This window comes from Elephantulus edwardii, unplaced genomic scaffold (assembly GCF_000299155.1).
Source record: "Elephantulus edwardii isolate Elephantulus edwardi_28Jun2011 unplaced genomic scaffold, EleEdw1.0 scaffold00093, whole genome shotgun sequence".
Taxonomy (NCBI): domain Eukaryota; kingdom Metazoa; phylum Chordata; class Mammalia; order Macroscelidea; family Macroscelididae; genus Elephantulus; species Elephantulus edwardii.
In genome coordinates, this window is record NW_006399843.1 from 1922093 (window position 1) to 1938993 (window position 16901).

General features: G+C 37.2%; 1 protein-coding gene and 1 pseudogene across 1 annotated transcript in view; one reads left to right on the plus strand and one right to left on the minus strand.

Annotated features, from left to right (window-relative positions):
• Positions 1–200: 200 nt before the first annotated feature.
• The window catches only part of SIK2 (salt-inducible kinase 2), a 165104-nt gene continuing 148403 nt past the window's right edge, over positions 201–16901 (plus strand). The window contains exons 1-2 of the mRNA XM_006890767.1: positions 201–425; positions 13042–13158. Of these exons, the coding sequence (XP_006890829.1) occupies positions 291–425; positions 13042–13158 (252 nt within the window). The 5' untranslated portion in view covers positions 201–290. The remainder of the gene's footprint in view (positions 426–13041; positions 13159–16901) is intronic.
• LOC102870415 lies at positions 10627–10970 on the minus strand (annotated as a pseudogene).

Consider the following 16901-nt stretch of genomic DNA (forward strand, 5'->3'; position numbering starts at 1 on the left):
GCGCGGGGCAGGCCCGAACCATTCCCCACCTCACCGCCCTCCCCCGACCCCTCCTGCCGCCGACGTCGGCGGTGCTCCGGTCGCCATGGTGACCATTCGAGCCCGGTCCCGCCCCCGCCCCCTTGCCCCGGCCCCCTGACGTCGGCGCACGTCAGCGGCGGCGCGAGCCTGGCTGGGCCCTGCGGAGCGGGAGAGAGGGAGCCCCAGAGCAAGCGCAGCGGCTGTCGCCGGAGCTCGAGCCCGCTGCCCGCCTGCGCTCCAGTCCGCGGTGTCTAGCACCGGGGCCCAGCATGGTCATGGCGGATGGCCCGAGGCACTTGCAGCGTGGGCCGGTCCGGGTGGGGTTCTACGACATCGAGGGCACGCTGGGCAAGGGCAACTTCGCCGTGGTGAAGCTGGGGCGGCACCGGATCACCAAGACGGAGGTGCGGCCCGGGGCGCGGGGGGAGCGTCCGAGCCGAGGGTGTGGGAGCGGAACTGTTTACTTGAGGAGGTGGTTGCTGTGGTGGGACAGGGAGACCCGGGAGGCCGGGTCACTGGCTGAGGCCAGCGGGCCCGGGACAGCGAGGACCCCGGAGGTTCAGGGGGTCTGGAAGCACCAGAGGGAGCGGGGCCCCGTCACCCGGGCTCGAGAGTCGTCCGGTTGGAAATTTGCTTTCTCTCCACGCCACCCCGGGTGGCCACCCGGAATCTCCCCAGAGCCTCCCACCCAGGCTGGGACCTGGTATGTGGCCTCCGCACCGGAGCCCAAGTTCCGCGTCTTCCCTGCTTTCGGCGGGGGGTGGGGTGGGAGGGGAAGTCTCCGCGCTCCCGGGCTGCGCGAGGAGGGACGTCGCCGGCCGAGGGGACCGTCTGCGCTCCGGCCCCGTGGACCGGGACCCGCGCGGCGCCGGGGACTGACGGGTCGCTGCCCTGCCTCGCGAGGAAGGGGCCCCTGCGCCCGGGAATGCCGGGACAGCCACTGTCCATCTTCTGTCCCTTCGCTCTCCCTAACGCGTCTCTGATTTGATTGGAGACAAGCTTGATCTCATGCCTGAGGCATTTCCATCTAATACTCCAGACAATAGAACTGGTTAAAATGGTCACCTCTGTATTTGCACAATTGGTGTATTGATCTTTCCTATCGAGAGTTGTCACTTTACCAGGTGTGCTAATGGCTCTGAATACACACGTTCCTTATACAACAGCAAATTATAGCTCTTTACTCTTAACCCCTCATCTGCTTCCTGATGGTGCCTGCAGGTTCACCCCTATCTATCTTGCACATTCTAATGCATTGCATATATTTTCTCAAAAGTCTTGTTCCTACCTAACTCACCCCCCCCCCCTTCTGCCACTGCTTCTAGCTGCTGCCCTCAGGATTTCTATTTTAAGACCTATAATTTAAATACCTTCGGGGTGGGGGGGGGAGGTAGAAACAAAGCTATTCTTTAGAATGAAACCTTGTGTTTTTGATGTTCTCATTTTTATTGGAGTTTCTTTCGCTTTTCTATTCATTCCTTTCTCCTCTCCCACAATACTGCAAATCTATTAGTTTGATTGTGGAATAAAGTTAATATACTTTGTCTTTCCAGGGGAGTTTTTTGTCTTGTGTAAGGTGAAAACTTGACTGGGTTTTGTTGCTGCTGTTTGTTCATTGAAATTTTGCTTCATAAGAAAAAGCCTGTTTCCTAAAAGAAGGGAATGTGCCCTCCCCTTTCCCCCCCACATTTTACCGTCTTCCACTGATCCTAAAGCATCCTAAATCTGACTTGCTTATTAGCATCACAACTAAGATCATAAAATTTTCTCTCGGTATATTAACCTGTGTTTGCCATCTAGACTATGTATGTCCACTCAGATCTCAGCGTTTTTAAAAAACGAGGAAAGAAATTGCCCCCATCCCTCTAAAGAACCCTTCTCTAACGCCATGCTAACACGTTGCTGTCGTGTCAGTTCTTAATTATATCTCCTTTAATGATATGAGAAAGCTTTCTAAATGTGTGCTTTGAGTTTTTGCTCATTGAGTGTAAAAAACCCTCAAACAGATTGTGCATTAAAAGATTCTACAGAACTTTTTAATTCAGTTGTGTGGTGGAATTTCAAGCGCATCGTTTATAATACTTTTTTCATTGATTCCTATAATTTCTGTTTAGTAACAAGATTTGATTACTAATCAGGTCAAATTCAGGTAATAGCTGTTGAGGGGTTGCTTGAATGGAGCGCTCTTAAGGCCAGCATTCCAAGGACGTCCCACTTAAAGCGACACAGCTTTTCTGAGAGGTAGGGGGCACTATAGAGTAGTATCATCTTTAGGCTATCAGATAGATGAGATTTATTAATGCATTGATAATTCAAGGCACAGGCCAAATCATGGAAGAGCACTCAGTTCTTAAATTATGTGTGTGTATATGTATATGTTTGTGTAAAGTGATTTAAATGAAAAGTTACATTACTGGTCCATAAAACTCATCTCCCTTTGGCTTTTTTTTTTTTTTTTAAAGACACCATTAACATATAAAAAGAAATGCAAACTTAAGAGAAGTGAATATATTGTCATGATTTGGTGTGATTGAAGACACTTAGTCTAAGTGACACAGAAGGTTAAGTGCTGGACTACTACCTGAAAGGTTGATGGTTTGGACCCGATTAGAAGCCCCTCAGAAGACAGACCTGGCTATCTGCTTCTAAGATATCACAGCCTTGACACCCTATGGAGTAGTTCTGCTCTGCACACTTGGAATTGCCATGAGTCAGGACTGGCTTGATGGCAGCTAACGATAAGGCAGTGAAGAGTGAGGAAAATAGCAAGAAAAAAAAAAGAGTTCCTGTCACTCCTGACTTTTATAAAGTTGTACTGTGAACTTTTACAGGTTGTTTATGTTAAAAGTTATTTAGCAGTTGCACATACAATTTTTTTTTGAGGTTTTTTTTTTTACAATTGTTTTTTAAAGTAGGTGTTATCACTGAGTTTTAAGCATTACTTATTAGCTTAATTAATTCACTGGACAAATATTTGTCTTGAATGGATAGAACAGTTCTCTCAAATGTTGAAAAGAGAAGATGGCTAGTGGGAATTAAAGTTGAACTTTAAATTAGTGTATATTCTCATCATAAGTTCATACTATAATAATTATGGTGAGAACAATTAACTTGACATAAAGAATTCCCCAGCTGGCAATAATAGCAAGATAACATGAGGATAAAAGCTACTTCAATATGATAATCTCATATACTAATATATATTTATGTTTTAAAACTTAGAAGTCTTTTTTCCCCCAAGTTTGAACCCAAGGCAACTTTTATGGCTTAATTCAAGCATCTGATTGATGAACAGTTGGACTTTTTTCGTTTTTAATTGGCTTTTCTCTGGCTACATCACTGTTCCCCTCCCCCGGCCCCCCATGAAGCGTTTCTGTGGACTTTGCCCCAAGTCAGTTTTCTGTTTAGGGATAACAAAATAGAAAAGACAGTTTTGTATTGGTCTGACCTATCAAATCACATAACACTGTTTAAGAAATAAAATTACTTAATCATCTGAAGCCGTATTCATTCTTGTGTCAGATCTCTATGTAAATGTTACACATAAAAGGGAAGGCAGATGGTGGTAGAATACAGCTTCCTAATATAATACTTAATAAAAGCTTTGTAGTATGGGTTTGTGGTTTATGAATTAGAGATGCTAATTTTATAAAATTAGCATAATGAGAAAGAATAATAGCAGTTAGGCTGTTAAACTATTTTAGGCAGTAGTGGTTGTTCGTTTGCTATTCTTTGAGTGTCCTTGAGTGGTGTTTTATTTTATTAGCACTGTACTAGGAATGAAGTTGTTCATTTAAATTAATTACAAAGCTAAAAAAAAAATTAATTACAAAGCTACTTTTGAGTTTGGGGGGTTTTGTTTGTTTTCAGTCTTTGAAATAAAATTGTAGAAAAACCTCTTATGCCCCTAATTTTCTTCTGGTTTTCTGATTATTAAAGATAAGATTACATGGGATGCATAAATAAATTATACTTTTTCACATATTATAGCCTAAACATTTTGCTTATTGTGTATAACTTTATATAATGTTTTAATTGCTGCATATTTTCCTTTGTGGGTGACTCTTACTTTGATTGGATTACATTAACATAATTATTCATTTCCAGTATTTCACTTAAATAATACTGAAATGAACATTTCTGTATTTAAAACCCTTTATCTCCATTTTTCTATTTTTGAGGATAGAGGTAAATTACTAGAAAAGATATTACTGAGAAAGTACTTTAAGGAATAATGTATTTTTTAAGTTGCCAAATCTGTCGTGTTTATTTTGGAAAAATTAGACGGTGTCAGTATAGAAAAAGGAGAAAATAATCACCTTTTAAATCATTTTTCACAGATAACCAGCATTCATTACTTTAAGATCTTCTCTGTTCAGGATTTTTCCTTAACACCATACTTCTTTTATTGTTAATTTGTGGTTCATTGATTCTTTTTTTCCCGTGTGACTTACTGGTTTACCATTCAGTCATTCATACATATTTTGTTTTATAGCATTACTTATAAAATAGACAGTGTAACTGCATTCTTCTCGCCTCCTCCCTGTGATTTTCATTTCCGTTAATCCTTCCATTCTATACCTCTCTGTCTTCTAGGCCTTACCTTGAGTAAGGGCTGCTGTGTGGCCTTATGGTTGCTTACTCTAAGGAGTGAGTGCCTCCTGGTCACCTCATAGGCCTGTTACTTGTTAGGCTGAAGGTAGAGCCTTGCAGTGAGTTTTATTTCAGGTTTGAAAGGTGACTAAGGACCATAATCTCAGGGGTCCCACAAGGTCCTATTGGACCAGTAAACCTTTTATATATGACAAAATGTGGAACAAAACATACATATACATATATTGTCATACTCTATCCAGAATCTTCCATTGTGATACTTTCTAGAGTGATCAACAGTGGTATCATAGAACCTTAAAGAGAGTTTAGAGATTCTAAAAGTTACCTTATTAAAGTGGCCTGCAGATGTTGGGCAGTTTCTCCTCTGGAGAACCTGGAATGCAGGACTAAAGTCAAAAGACATTTTAAAAACTGCTTTTGTTCACAGGAAAGCTTCCTGGGCACATTTTCAAGCTTTCATAATTAGTCATGATTCTTTAATTACTACCTTAAATTGTGAGAATTTTTAAAGCTTTCCATAAATATGAAATTGTATTTTTATAACAGGAGTTAAAATATCAAAATTGTCTTTTTATAACAAGGTTACAAACCAGAGAAGGACTTGATTCCACCCTGACTGACTACATTGGTTCTTGATTAAGACAAGTTACTTTTTAATACATTTACTATATTTGTTTGAATTTTAAAGTTTGAATCAAAATATTAATCTTTGTATTAATCTTGTTCTGTGGAGTATTCTTGATTTTGAGAGGCAGCTGTGCTGTCTGCAACTTGACTTTTTACCTCAAAAGTTAACCCTAATATATCTGGGTTCATGAATAAGTCTTAATTGTGTTAAAATGAGAAAATTATATTTGACATGGTCTAGACATAATGCTTTAGTGGAAATTTTCCTCTAGTTTCTTGGCATCTCAAAGAAGTACGATCTAGCCAGTTATTCTGCTAAAGGTTATTCAAGATTGTCTGCTCCCCCACCACTGCCCTCTCTGGCTTTTTTTCCATTTTGTTTGCAAACATGAGAGGAAGGACAAATATGCAAAATAAGAGTTGTGTGAAATTTTATATTCTGTAGAAATTTTACACTTTAACATAGTTTAATACGTTCTGATGTTAAATCCACTGGGAAATTCTCTCTGAGCATCAGGCAATTAAGAAAACATTTATTTGGAAATAACTGAAATTGAACTCTTTTCTTGGATTCACATGATGGCATTTGATTTATAGCTCCACTGCTGGTGATGTTCTTATTTATGGAGTCCAGCTTCACAAACTATTTGCTCAGCATACAGATTGAATAGGTATGGAGAAAAGATGCAACCATGAACATACACTTTTTCTGATTTTAAACTATCAGTGTATCCTTGTACTGTTTGGACAGCAGCTTCTTTGTCTAGGTATAGATTTCATATGAGAACAACTAAGTGTTCTGGGATTCCCATTCTTAGTGTTAGCCATAGTTGATTTTGTTCCACACGGTCAAATGCCTTTGTATAGTCAATAAAAACACAGGTAAACCCTCTTTTGATATTCTCTGCTCTCAGTCAGCATCCATCTGACATCAGCAGTGATAACCCTGGTGCCGTGGCCTCTTCTAAACCCAGCTTGCACTTCTGACAGTTCCCTTTCAATATACTGTTCCAGATACTTATATATGATGATCTTCAGCAATATTTTGCTTGCATGTGGTATAGTTCTGTAATGCCCACATTCTGTTGGATCACCTTTCTTAGGGATGGGAACAAATATGAATCTCTTCCAATAAGTCAGCCACAAAGCTTCCCTCCAAATTTCCTAGCATAGACTGGTGAACACATCCAGGGCTACATTTGTTAGTTGAAACATGTCAGTTGGTATCCCATCTATTTCTAGTATCTTTGTTGCAGCTTTAACTTTTTCCTCAGTTATCATTAGTTCTTGTTGATATGGTATTACTTCCTGAAATTTTTCAATGTCAACAAGTTCTTTTTAGTACAGTGATGCTGTGTATTCTTTCCATCTTCTTTTGATGCTACTTGAATCATTCAAGATTTTGCCCATGGCATCTCTCAGTATTGCAGCTTAAGGCTTGATTTTGTTTTTCCATTTTTTCAACTCGAGACATGCAGATTGAGTTCTTGCCTTTTTATTCTCTAGTTGTTTGCTTTGTCCTCTAGAGCTTCCCTTTGAAATCTGTTCAACTCTTACTGTTGGAGGAAGCCTTATGCAAATGACACATCTTGCTTGATGAAAGTGAGGAGTACCTGAAATGCTTACTGCAGAAGATCAAAGACTACAGCCTTCAATATGGACTACATCTCAATATCAAGAAAACAAAAGACTTTACCACTGGGCCAGTAGGCAACATCATGATAGATGGAAAAAAAGATTGAAACTGTTAGTGGTATAATCTTACTAGGATCCACAATCAACACCTTCACTACCAGCAGTCACAGGATCAGAAGATGTATTGCTTTGGGCAAGTCCACCATCTGGGATCTCTCCAAAATATTGAAGAGCAGTGATGTTAGTTTAAAGACTAAGGTGCACCTGATTCACACTGGTCTTTCGAATCACTTGCTGTGCTTATGAGAGCTAGAAAGAGGATAATAGAATTGATTAAGTTGCAGTTTTGGAGAAGAGTAATATGTATCCCACTGCTGCCAAAAGAGTGAACAGTATATCTTGGGGAAAATGCAGCCAGTGTACTCCTTGGAGGCAAGGATGAAGAAGCCTCGTCTCTCATACTTTGGACATGTTGGTAGGAGAGGCTCTTTCTTGGAAAGGAATGTATATCATGCTTGGAAAGGTGGAGGATCAATGAAAAGAGAGGAAGAACCCCAGCAAGATGGATTGACATAATGATTGCAGCAGTGGATTCAATGTATCAGAGATGATGGGGATGGCACAGTACCGGATTGATGTCTGTTGTTCATAGGGTCACTGTGAGTCATGCTTGACTTGATGACACCTGTCAACAACAATTCATAGCATAGTCTGTAGGGAGTGCTGCTAACACAAAGGCAGTGATTCTGTGGCAATCCAAATTCATTTGCTGCTGCTCAGGAGAAAGGTGATCAGGCTCCTATACAATTAACAACCTGTGAATCCCAGTGGAGTGTCACCTATGTGTCAGTGCCCAGTAAGAGCTGATTGCTGACACATTTCTTTGTAGCCAAATAGAGTCCAAAATTCATTAAGAATTCACTCTTTATGTAAAAGTTTCTTTATATGGTGGTGAATGCTTTCCCATCCTTCATAAAAGACACAATCCATATATCAAACTTGAGAATTATTAGAGGAAAAGCAGTTAAAACTGAAAAATATTTCCAGAAACTTTTTGTTTAAAAAACCCCAAAACATTAAAAAACCTTGAATCAAGGGAGGAAGTAGAGGGGTGAGGATGGTCAAGGGAGAAATTACAGGGTCATAAAATTTGATAGGTGGAGGAAGGGGTAGGTAAAAGAAATGAGAAAGATCTGGCGGGGATCTGGAAAGATAGGATAATGGTGGGCATAGTACAATGATTATATTAGAAAACATAATGGAAATGAATGTATGAAACCCAGTGTATATGAGCTTTGTAAGCAAACCAATATAAAAATAAAATCTTGAAGCAGACAAAGTAAAAGGTGGATCCAATGCTAAATTTCTTTTTATGGTCTAGTGACGTACCTGGTAGGGAGTTGCCCTTCTGATCAAAGGCCGCGCTTCTTGGGCAGTTCAAATCCACCAGTCACTTCTGGGAGAGAGATGAGTAGTCTCCTCCCGTGCTTTCTACAGGCTCTGAAAACTTGCTGGAGGGTCAGTAATGAGTAGGTTCTGACTCAATGGCAATGAGTTTATTTTCCCAGTAGAAAAATTTGGGAGCTCAGGTGGAGTTGTGCTGTAGACCCAAAGGTCAAGGCTCTCAGGTGGTTCTAACTGGACACTGGCTTAGTAAGAGAAAAGTGGGCAATCTCCTGTGTCAGAAACCCTGTTCAGGGTCAGCTGTGAGTGGATTCTGGTTTGCTGGCAATGAGTTTTAAATTTTGTTGATTGCAAAAGTTATGTATGTTCATTATAGCCATTTCTGAAAAGCCCAGAGAAGAAATAGACATTTAAATGTCTTAATCTCACCATCCAGATCCAGTGAAAACTGCTATTACTATTTTAATTCATTATCTTCTAGATATTCACCTGTGTTTTTATGTATATAATAAAATGTCATTTGTATTTACATAGTATTTTTTTTTTACTCTGTGTGGTTTTTCTTTCTTTAACTTGAAATTTCCTCATGCTTTCTAAAAACTGTCTAAAGCATGGTTAAATACTCTTCTTGCCTACTTTCCATGATGTTTCAGTTATTGAACATTTAAATTGCTTCTTTCTCTCTCTTTTTTTTTTCTTCTCTCTCTTTTGAAGTAAATGCTTCTGAATATACCCTCTAATTATGTGTCTGTTTTTTTTGTCTTTTGAGTAGCCCATAAACATGGATTTCATGGTCAAAGTGTATGCACATTACTAAAATTTTTATACAAGTCTTACTAATAATTATCTTCCAGAAAAGTATTCATTTATTTTTATCTGGAGTTGAACTACTCCTGTTTGATAGGAAAAGAGAATGCTTTTTGATATTTTAATCTGTATTTCCTTGACTGCTCTGGTCACATAATTTTATGGGATAGCCAGTTGTCATTTCTGAGTTACTACTTTGACACAGTGACTATACCGAAGGATTCAAGCAAGTCAAGATGGTGAGGATGGTGCAGGCTAGGGGAGTAAGGCTCAGATCTGTGGTTCATAGGGCTGTAGTCTATGTGATGGCACCTAACAACATCTTACTGGTAGGCCTATTTGTAAAAGTAAAGAGCTTTACATTTTAAGATAGGAGATAGTTTTAATCATTTCTGCTGATGATCTTGAAAATTCTGTTTTTATGAAAACTATAATGATATTTACCTCTCTAGTCTGTTTTCCTGATTTAGAAATTTGTCTAACCCACCATTGTGAAAGTCAGATTAAATCTTGAAGACTTAATATTTAAATCTCTTTATTTTAAAAGCTAGCTTCAAATTGCTGTAAATTGCTCCTGTGGAGCAGCTGGTGGATTTGAACTGGATGCTTCTGGGTTGACATTGAAAACTCTTTACTACTAAGTCACCAGAGTTCCCTCCTTATAAATGTGTAGTCTTCTAGATGAATACTTAAAAATGATAAAATTTTTTGAAGGTAATTTTAAAAATAAATATAAAGTATTTACTGTATTGTAATAACATAAATAATAACATATAATAACATACATAATACATAAAATATTACTTATATAATGCATGCGGATTGAAAAATTAGAGTCAAATAATAATTTAGGTGAGCAACAACCAAAAGAATATTCTTCAATTTATAGAGTACATTGCTTGTTTTATTGTGTTGCTTGACTTTCTTTTGACCACATAGATTTTATTCCTTGGTATCATATTCAGGATTAAGTAAGAGATATATAGAATGAGTTCCAGAAATCTAAGCTTATATTTACCTTAAAAATTAATCATTACAACACAACCTTTTTGTAAGTTGGGACTTTTTTAGTATGTACTTGGGGAAATCTCGGAATACAGGCGCTCCTTCCATAAGGAACCCTAGTGAAATAGTAAATTATAGGCTGCTAACCAAAAGGTTGGTGGTTCAAATCCACCAATAAGTCTGCAGGTGGCATGTTTGGTAAAGCATAGTGTATACATTATTTGTGGGAAAATCATGGTAGCATATAAGTCTTTGGTCTGTGCATATATTAACTGTGATCCAATATAAAATTGAACAGAAGTACAACATTTAGTCATTTAAAATTTATAGTTGTTGACTAAATTTTTTTAAATTAGATGAACTCATTTATGTGACACTTTGAATTAGGCAGAAGAAGACACATGCGAATATGTAAAAAGAAGCACATTCTCATGCTACTTTAAAAATAACATAGCAGTGGCCAAACATAATGGATTCCAGGATTTAAGGGTGGAAAACCTATACAGAAAAATTTCACTCTTCCAGCTTCACTGAATCCAGTACTAAATGTGCTTCCCTATATTCTTCCAAGTCTCTCACTTTTTAATAACTGCTCACGGTCGACATATGCAGCCTGCAACCTGTACTGGCAAGCTAGGATCATCATCCAGACTCTTGCATCTCTGCCTGCTTTTTAATGGCATCATTTCCACCATCTTCAGCCTTGATTTTTTTTTTTCAATCTTTTCTTATTTTTGTTTAGCTGCTTTTTCTTTTTTTTCTTTTTTAGCTGCTTTTTCATACATCACTTTTTCTTTGACCAGTCACCTGACTACACCAGTTTTGGTCTTGATTTGTCTCATGCGAGGATCAGACATGGTCTGTCAAGTCCTGCGAGAAGGAGGGGCTGCATCATTTTATTAAAGTTTAATTGTTGTTTATTTTTCATTATCTTTGGACAACAATTTCAAAAGAGGATAAAAGGAAATATCTTTTGCTAATAGCTTGCTTTAACTTCTGTTTAATAGCCAAACCATTTCTTTAACATTGACTATGCTACCCAAACTATTATGTATAATAAAAATTCTTCTTAATAGTAGTAATCATACTGATTTTTAGAACTTGTAATTTCTTCCTCTCCAGCTCTTTCTCTGTTAATTAGGTGACTGTGACCCAACTTGTTATGAAAACTTTTATTAAAGGGTATCAGGATGGGGAGGAGGGCGTAGCTGATATATTCAAAATTTCCATGTTTATGAAACATGCAATGATTGTTGAGGTAATTTGTGTAGACACATCCTTTTTTTATAATCGTGTTTACCCAAAATTACTCAGAGTGATTTGTACTGTTGTATTTTGTTATACTCTTAATGAGTGGAGAGCCTTTCTTATCTATTTTAGTTTCTAGTGTTCCAGAAATGTCTCTAATAGCAAGTGGACCATCAGTGAGTCTGCTTATCTAGCTGTCACAGTTTAATACCTTTTACTTTTTAGAATATTTTGAATACGGAAATGAATAAAACACAACCAAACATAATGAAGATCACTATCACAGAACCATGCACTTAACTGCCTAGGAAAGGAACTATTCCTTTGCTTCTTAGTCACATAAATCTAATTTTACACATTATATTTTGTTATCTGATTTCCCCTGGGAAGCTTGAGTTCTTCTGTGGGTTACAATTAATTCAGACCAGGAAACAAGCAGCAAACAAGGATAGCAACTAGAAATAATAAAAGGTAAACTTTTACAGTAGAGCTTTAGGAGATAAAAGCAAAAAACAAAGTATCTATAAGGAAAGAAGGGAAAACCCCAACTGTATAAACCAAGACACTGGGAATTAAGTGAATTGACACGTTGAGTCTTATATTCTTATAGTAGCATTGAACTCTTAGAGTACATATATTAATTGATAATATATCCTGCAACAACATTGAGACTACGTTCAGAATTCTTCATTTAATAAGATGAGTGGAGTGTGAGATATATTAGAATAAACTTTTTCAGAATTAATTACATTTAGGTGGTTTCCAGTTCAGAACTTAATATGATTTGAGTGGTTGTCAGTTATCTAAAAGTCTTATGTATGTCAGAATATCTGTTTTTCTAACCACATATCTGCTGAATTGGGGTTAGGGAGGTGGGGGAGGGAGGGTTCCTTTTATTTGAGTAGATGAGCAAGTGCTATTGTTTATTTCTGACTATCAAATTATTCACCTTTAAATGGAATTCCTTCAGGTTATTAACTTCACAGTGATTTGAATTTTTTGTAGATACCATAGGAAAAAAGATTTTTTCTGAAGTAAAAATCTTTTTTTCATTTTAATAGTCTATGGATTATGCCATGAGAGCTTAGAGGGGAGAAAATCTCAAGACAGTTAAAATTTAATGTAATTATGAGCAAAAACAACATTAGCATTTGTTTTGTTCTTTGATATTTTACAATAAAATGCAATTCAATTGGTATTATTTTCAAGTAAATGAATGTTAGCATTTTGTATTCCATTTTGGTGTTTAGGGTTGTTCCTCCTGACCCTGTAATGGGTTTATCTATATTCATTGAAACTTAATCACTTTATTTTTCCTAGGAAAATAGAGTAGAAAAGTCCATCCTGTCTTCTGTTTGCCTGCTAATCGGTTTCCAGATGCTTAGCATTAGGGTGACAATTCTTGTTGAAACTGCTGATATGTATGTCTTCGGTTTATAAATTAAGTAAAAAGACATTACATTTGTACTAAAAAATAAATGTTTTATTAAAAGAACTTATATTAAGGACACTTTAAAACAGACGAGTGAGCAGTGATTTTAAGCTATCATTGTCTTAGAGGCCAAGAGAAGAGGTGTAGTTTCGTATTTCATTTATTAAAGGTTCATAATTGGAAAATATTAACTATTGTAATTCTTTAACTGTTAACTAGTTGTATTATTTTTGTGTCCTGGGGTGTAGGTGGCGATAAAAATAATAGATAAATCCCAGCTGGATGCCGTAAACCTTGAGAAAATCTACCGAGAAGTACAAATAATGAAAATGTTAGACCATCCGCACATAATCAAACTTTATCAGGTATGAAGCCTTGTTCTTCTCCATGCTTTTCACATTCTTCATGTCACAATTTGCAACATCATACTTCTCTTTTACGTCACTTTTTAGTCTGTAAATGAAGGCATTAAACATTATTAAGTAAAATCAAGAAGTAAAAAAGTCTTAAAAAAAGGGAAAAAACTATTTGTAGTTTGATTTTAACTTGTCACTGGAGTTGGTAAGTTCTTTATTTTAAAAGTTTCGTTTGTGAATCTTTGATACCCTGCTTGTGCCCTGGATTTTAGTGATCATTCATTTGAAGCTATTTTACTTATTTAAAATTTATATTGTTTGTGCTTTATGAAATATAAAAACTAAATTATTTTTACTAATTTTGTAAAATATATACCCATATCTTCTATTTTGTTTGGGCTTTTTAAGCAGGTAAAACTGTATCTCTGTTTTTGGTTTTTTAAATCAACATTATTAAGATAAAATTCCTGTAGAAGAAATCACCTACTTAAAGTGTAAGCTATATATTTTTTAAAGGAAGATCTCAGATTTTTAAAGAATAATCTGACTTTTAAAATTGTAATAATAGACTTGTATAACTATGTCAGATTTTATACTTAACAAACTGTAAAAATTGAACTGTTACAGTATCTTGACCTATGAACTTGATCTCCCAGGTAGGACATTTGCACCTGGTGGTGTGCTGGGCTCTGCTTATATGAGGATGAGAGACCCAACAATTAAATTTTCAGTAGCTTTGCAAGGTAGTTAACATCATAAAATTAACAATAATAGGAGTATTTACAGTGAAGAAATCTGCTTCCAAATCAAAGCTTTTTAATGGTTTTTTCTTAGAGATGATTTCTTAGCACCAACTAAAAAGAAACAGTTATAAAATCAGCTAATGTTAATCCCCAGTGGATTAACAAAGCATCTCTGGTATATAAGGAGAAAATATTTAAGCTTTTAATTATTTTTTTAATTTTTATTTTATATCTGTTTCATTATATTTTTAAAATTTGCCTTTGCATTTATCATGTACATGTGTTCAGTGCCACATGTATATGATTTGTCTGAATGAATGAATAAATGAGTGTGTGTGTGTGCGCGCGCGTTTTCAGCCCAAAGCAGTTTCTACTCAGAGGCTCAAATCTCAGTATTATGTAATTATTTCTGTGCTGTGAATCCTAACCTCTATGATGTTAATGAGGTAAGATTTGAGGCAGTTATGTGATGATGTAATCATCCCACATGATATGATCAACCAATCAGTTGTAATGGGATTATGGTGGGATATAACACTTTTATTGGGGTCATAGCTTTGATCTCATGTAAGGGGAATTTCCTTGGGTGTATACCTTTTGTTTTACCAGAGATAAAAGTAGAGAGAAACCTGATGGGAAAGGAAGGTACAGAAATATCTATAACTAAGAGATACAGAAAGTCCTTCTCTAGAGCTGGCATCCTGAATTTGCATGTGTGGTGTTATAAACTGCAAGAATAGATTTGTTAAAGCCATCGACTTGCACCATATCTTTTGTGCTAAAACAGCATAATTAAGACATGCGTTTGAACATATATTTTTCTAAGCAACCTTTTATTAATATTTTAACTTATAAATGTAGAGGCTTAGGATTTATCTGCTAAGAATGAAAGTTCTTTCTGGTGTACTTCTTAAAGATTTATAAGGTATTTTAGGTAGAGGGGCTCTCAGGCCAAATATGTATCAGTTTTCTGACAGAAAGCTTTCTTCTCCCCTGCCCCCCAAATAGGATACTTAAAAGGAACACCTCATACCCTTAGAAATCTCTATTAAAGCATAAGCTGCCATGAATCACATGGCTAGTCTGTCTTTATTTTACCTGAATAATTAGTTGAAGTTGATTCACTCTTTGACTTGTTTAGGCCTGTGTTGCAGAGAGCTCTTTGTTTTCTGGTATAATTAGCATTTTTCTAAACCAGCATTTTAGAGTAAATATGCCTTTAGTTTTTAGCCATTCAGTAGATAACAGCTGAAATTTCATATAACTCACTCTGATGTGTAGTGTGTGTTGTGCTACTATCAGATGCCCTGAGGATGTCTCTTGTTTTTAAAATCCACCCATAACTACTAGAGAGAAAGATGGGTAGTGTCCTCCCATTAAGATTTACAGACTTGAAAACCCAATGAAGGTTTGCTATGAACCTAAATGGCCTCGGCATCAATTAGTTGAATAAGACATACTTAAAAGAGTTCTTGTTATATAGTGCTTAATATATTGAACTACTAACTGAAAGCTTGGCTGTTCAAATTCACCTGCCACTTCACAGGGGAAAGTTAATATCCTCCTGTGATTTACAGCCTCAGAAACTAGATAATGGATCTGTATGAGATGGAATCAACTCTACAGGAATGTGTGAATTATAACTGACCATGGCTAATGCTGAGAAGATTGGGAATACCAAAACTTTTAATCTTGTTCAATGAAACTTCCACCTAAACCAAGAAGCAGCTGTCTGAACAGAGCAAGGGAACACTTAATGGCTCAAAATCAATAAAAGTATGCATCAGGGCTGTATCCTTTTTCTATACCTGTTCAGTCTATATGTTGATTAAATAATTTGAGAAACTAGATTCTGTAAAGAAAAATGTGGCATCAAGATTGGAAGAAGACTCATCAGCAACCCACATTAAGCAGATGACACATCGTTGCTTGCTGAAAGTGAGGAGGACTTGAAACACTTGCCACAAAAGATCAAAGGCTACAGCCTTCAATGTGGATTGCATCCAAATATCAAGAAGACAAAAATCCTTACCACTGGGCCAGTAGGCAACATCATAATAAATAGGGAAAAGATTAAAATTGGCAACTATTTCATCTTGGATCCACAATCAGCATCCTTGGTACCAACCATCAGGAGATCAGGAGATGTATTACATTGGGCAAGCTCATTGTCAGGGACCTTTAGAAATTGTTGTTGTTGTTGTTATTAAGTGCTATGGAGTTGAGAACAAAAGATCTGAATCCTATTTTATAACCATTGTTGTTCCTCTACTGTTCATAGAGTTTCCAAAGGCTTGTTGTTTAAGAAGTAGATGCCAATTATACTTTCAAGCCAGTCTTAATCTGGGAGCTTTGCCAAACCCTGTCCACCATGTGTCACCATTTTGACATTTGACACACCAGTGGCACAGTGTTTAGTATCACAGCAACCATAAGTTATTCAGTACAGCAAACTGACAGACAAGTGCTGTACTGCTTACAACAATGTCTTTCTCAAACACAGTTAACAGCAAACCCAAGGCTGAAGGGCCCTACCAACTTTTAAGTATGAAGGCCCACCCAGCAGGCCCTGATTGATTTAAACAAGAGACTTCCAGCCCACAGCTGATTGTTGACTAAATCCACATGACCAATTAGGTTATACATGATTGTTAAAAAATGACCCAACCGTTTGCACCTGACTTTCAACAAAATAAAAACAACCTACCGGCCAGAATCCAACTGCTTCACCCATGAGCCTCCAAACTGGAGACTAGTCCAACTGACTTTTAAATGCAAAGACTTGGAGGCTTATGTGTGAACCAGTTGGATTCTGGATGATAGGTTCTTGTTTAGAAGCTCTCCAAATTACTAGGAGCAGCAGTGTTAGTTTGAAGACTAAGGTGTGCCTGATTTAAGCTATGGTCTTTTCAGTCACTTGATATGCATCTGAGAACTGGACAGTGAATAAGGATAACAGAAGAAGAATTGATGCTTTTGAATTATGTATGGTATTGGAGAAGAGTACTA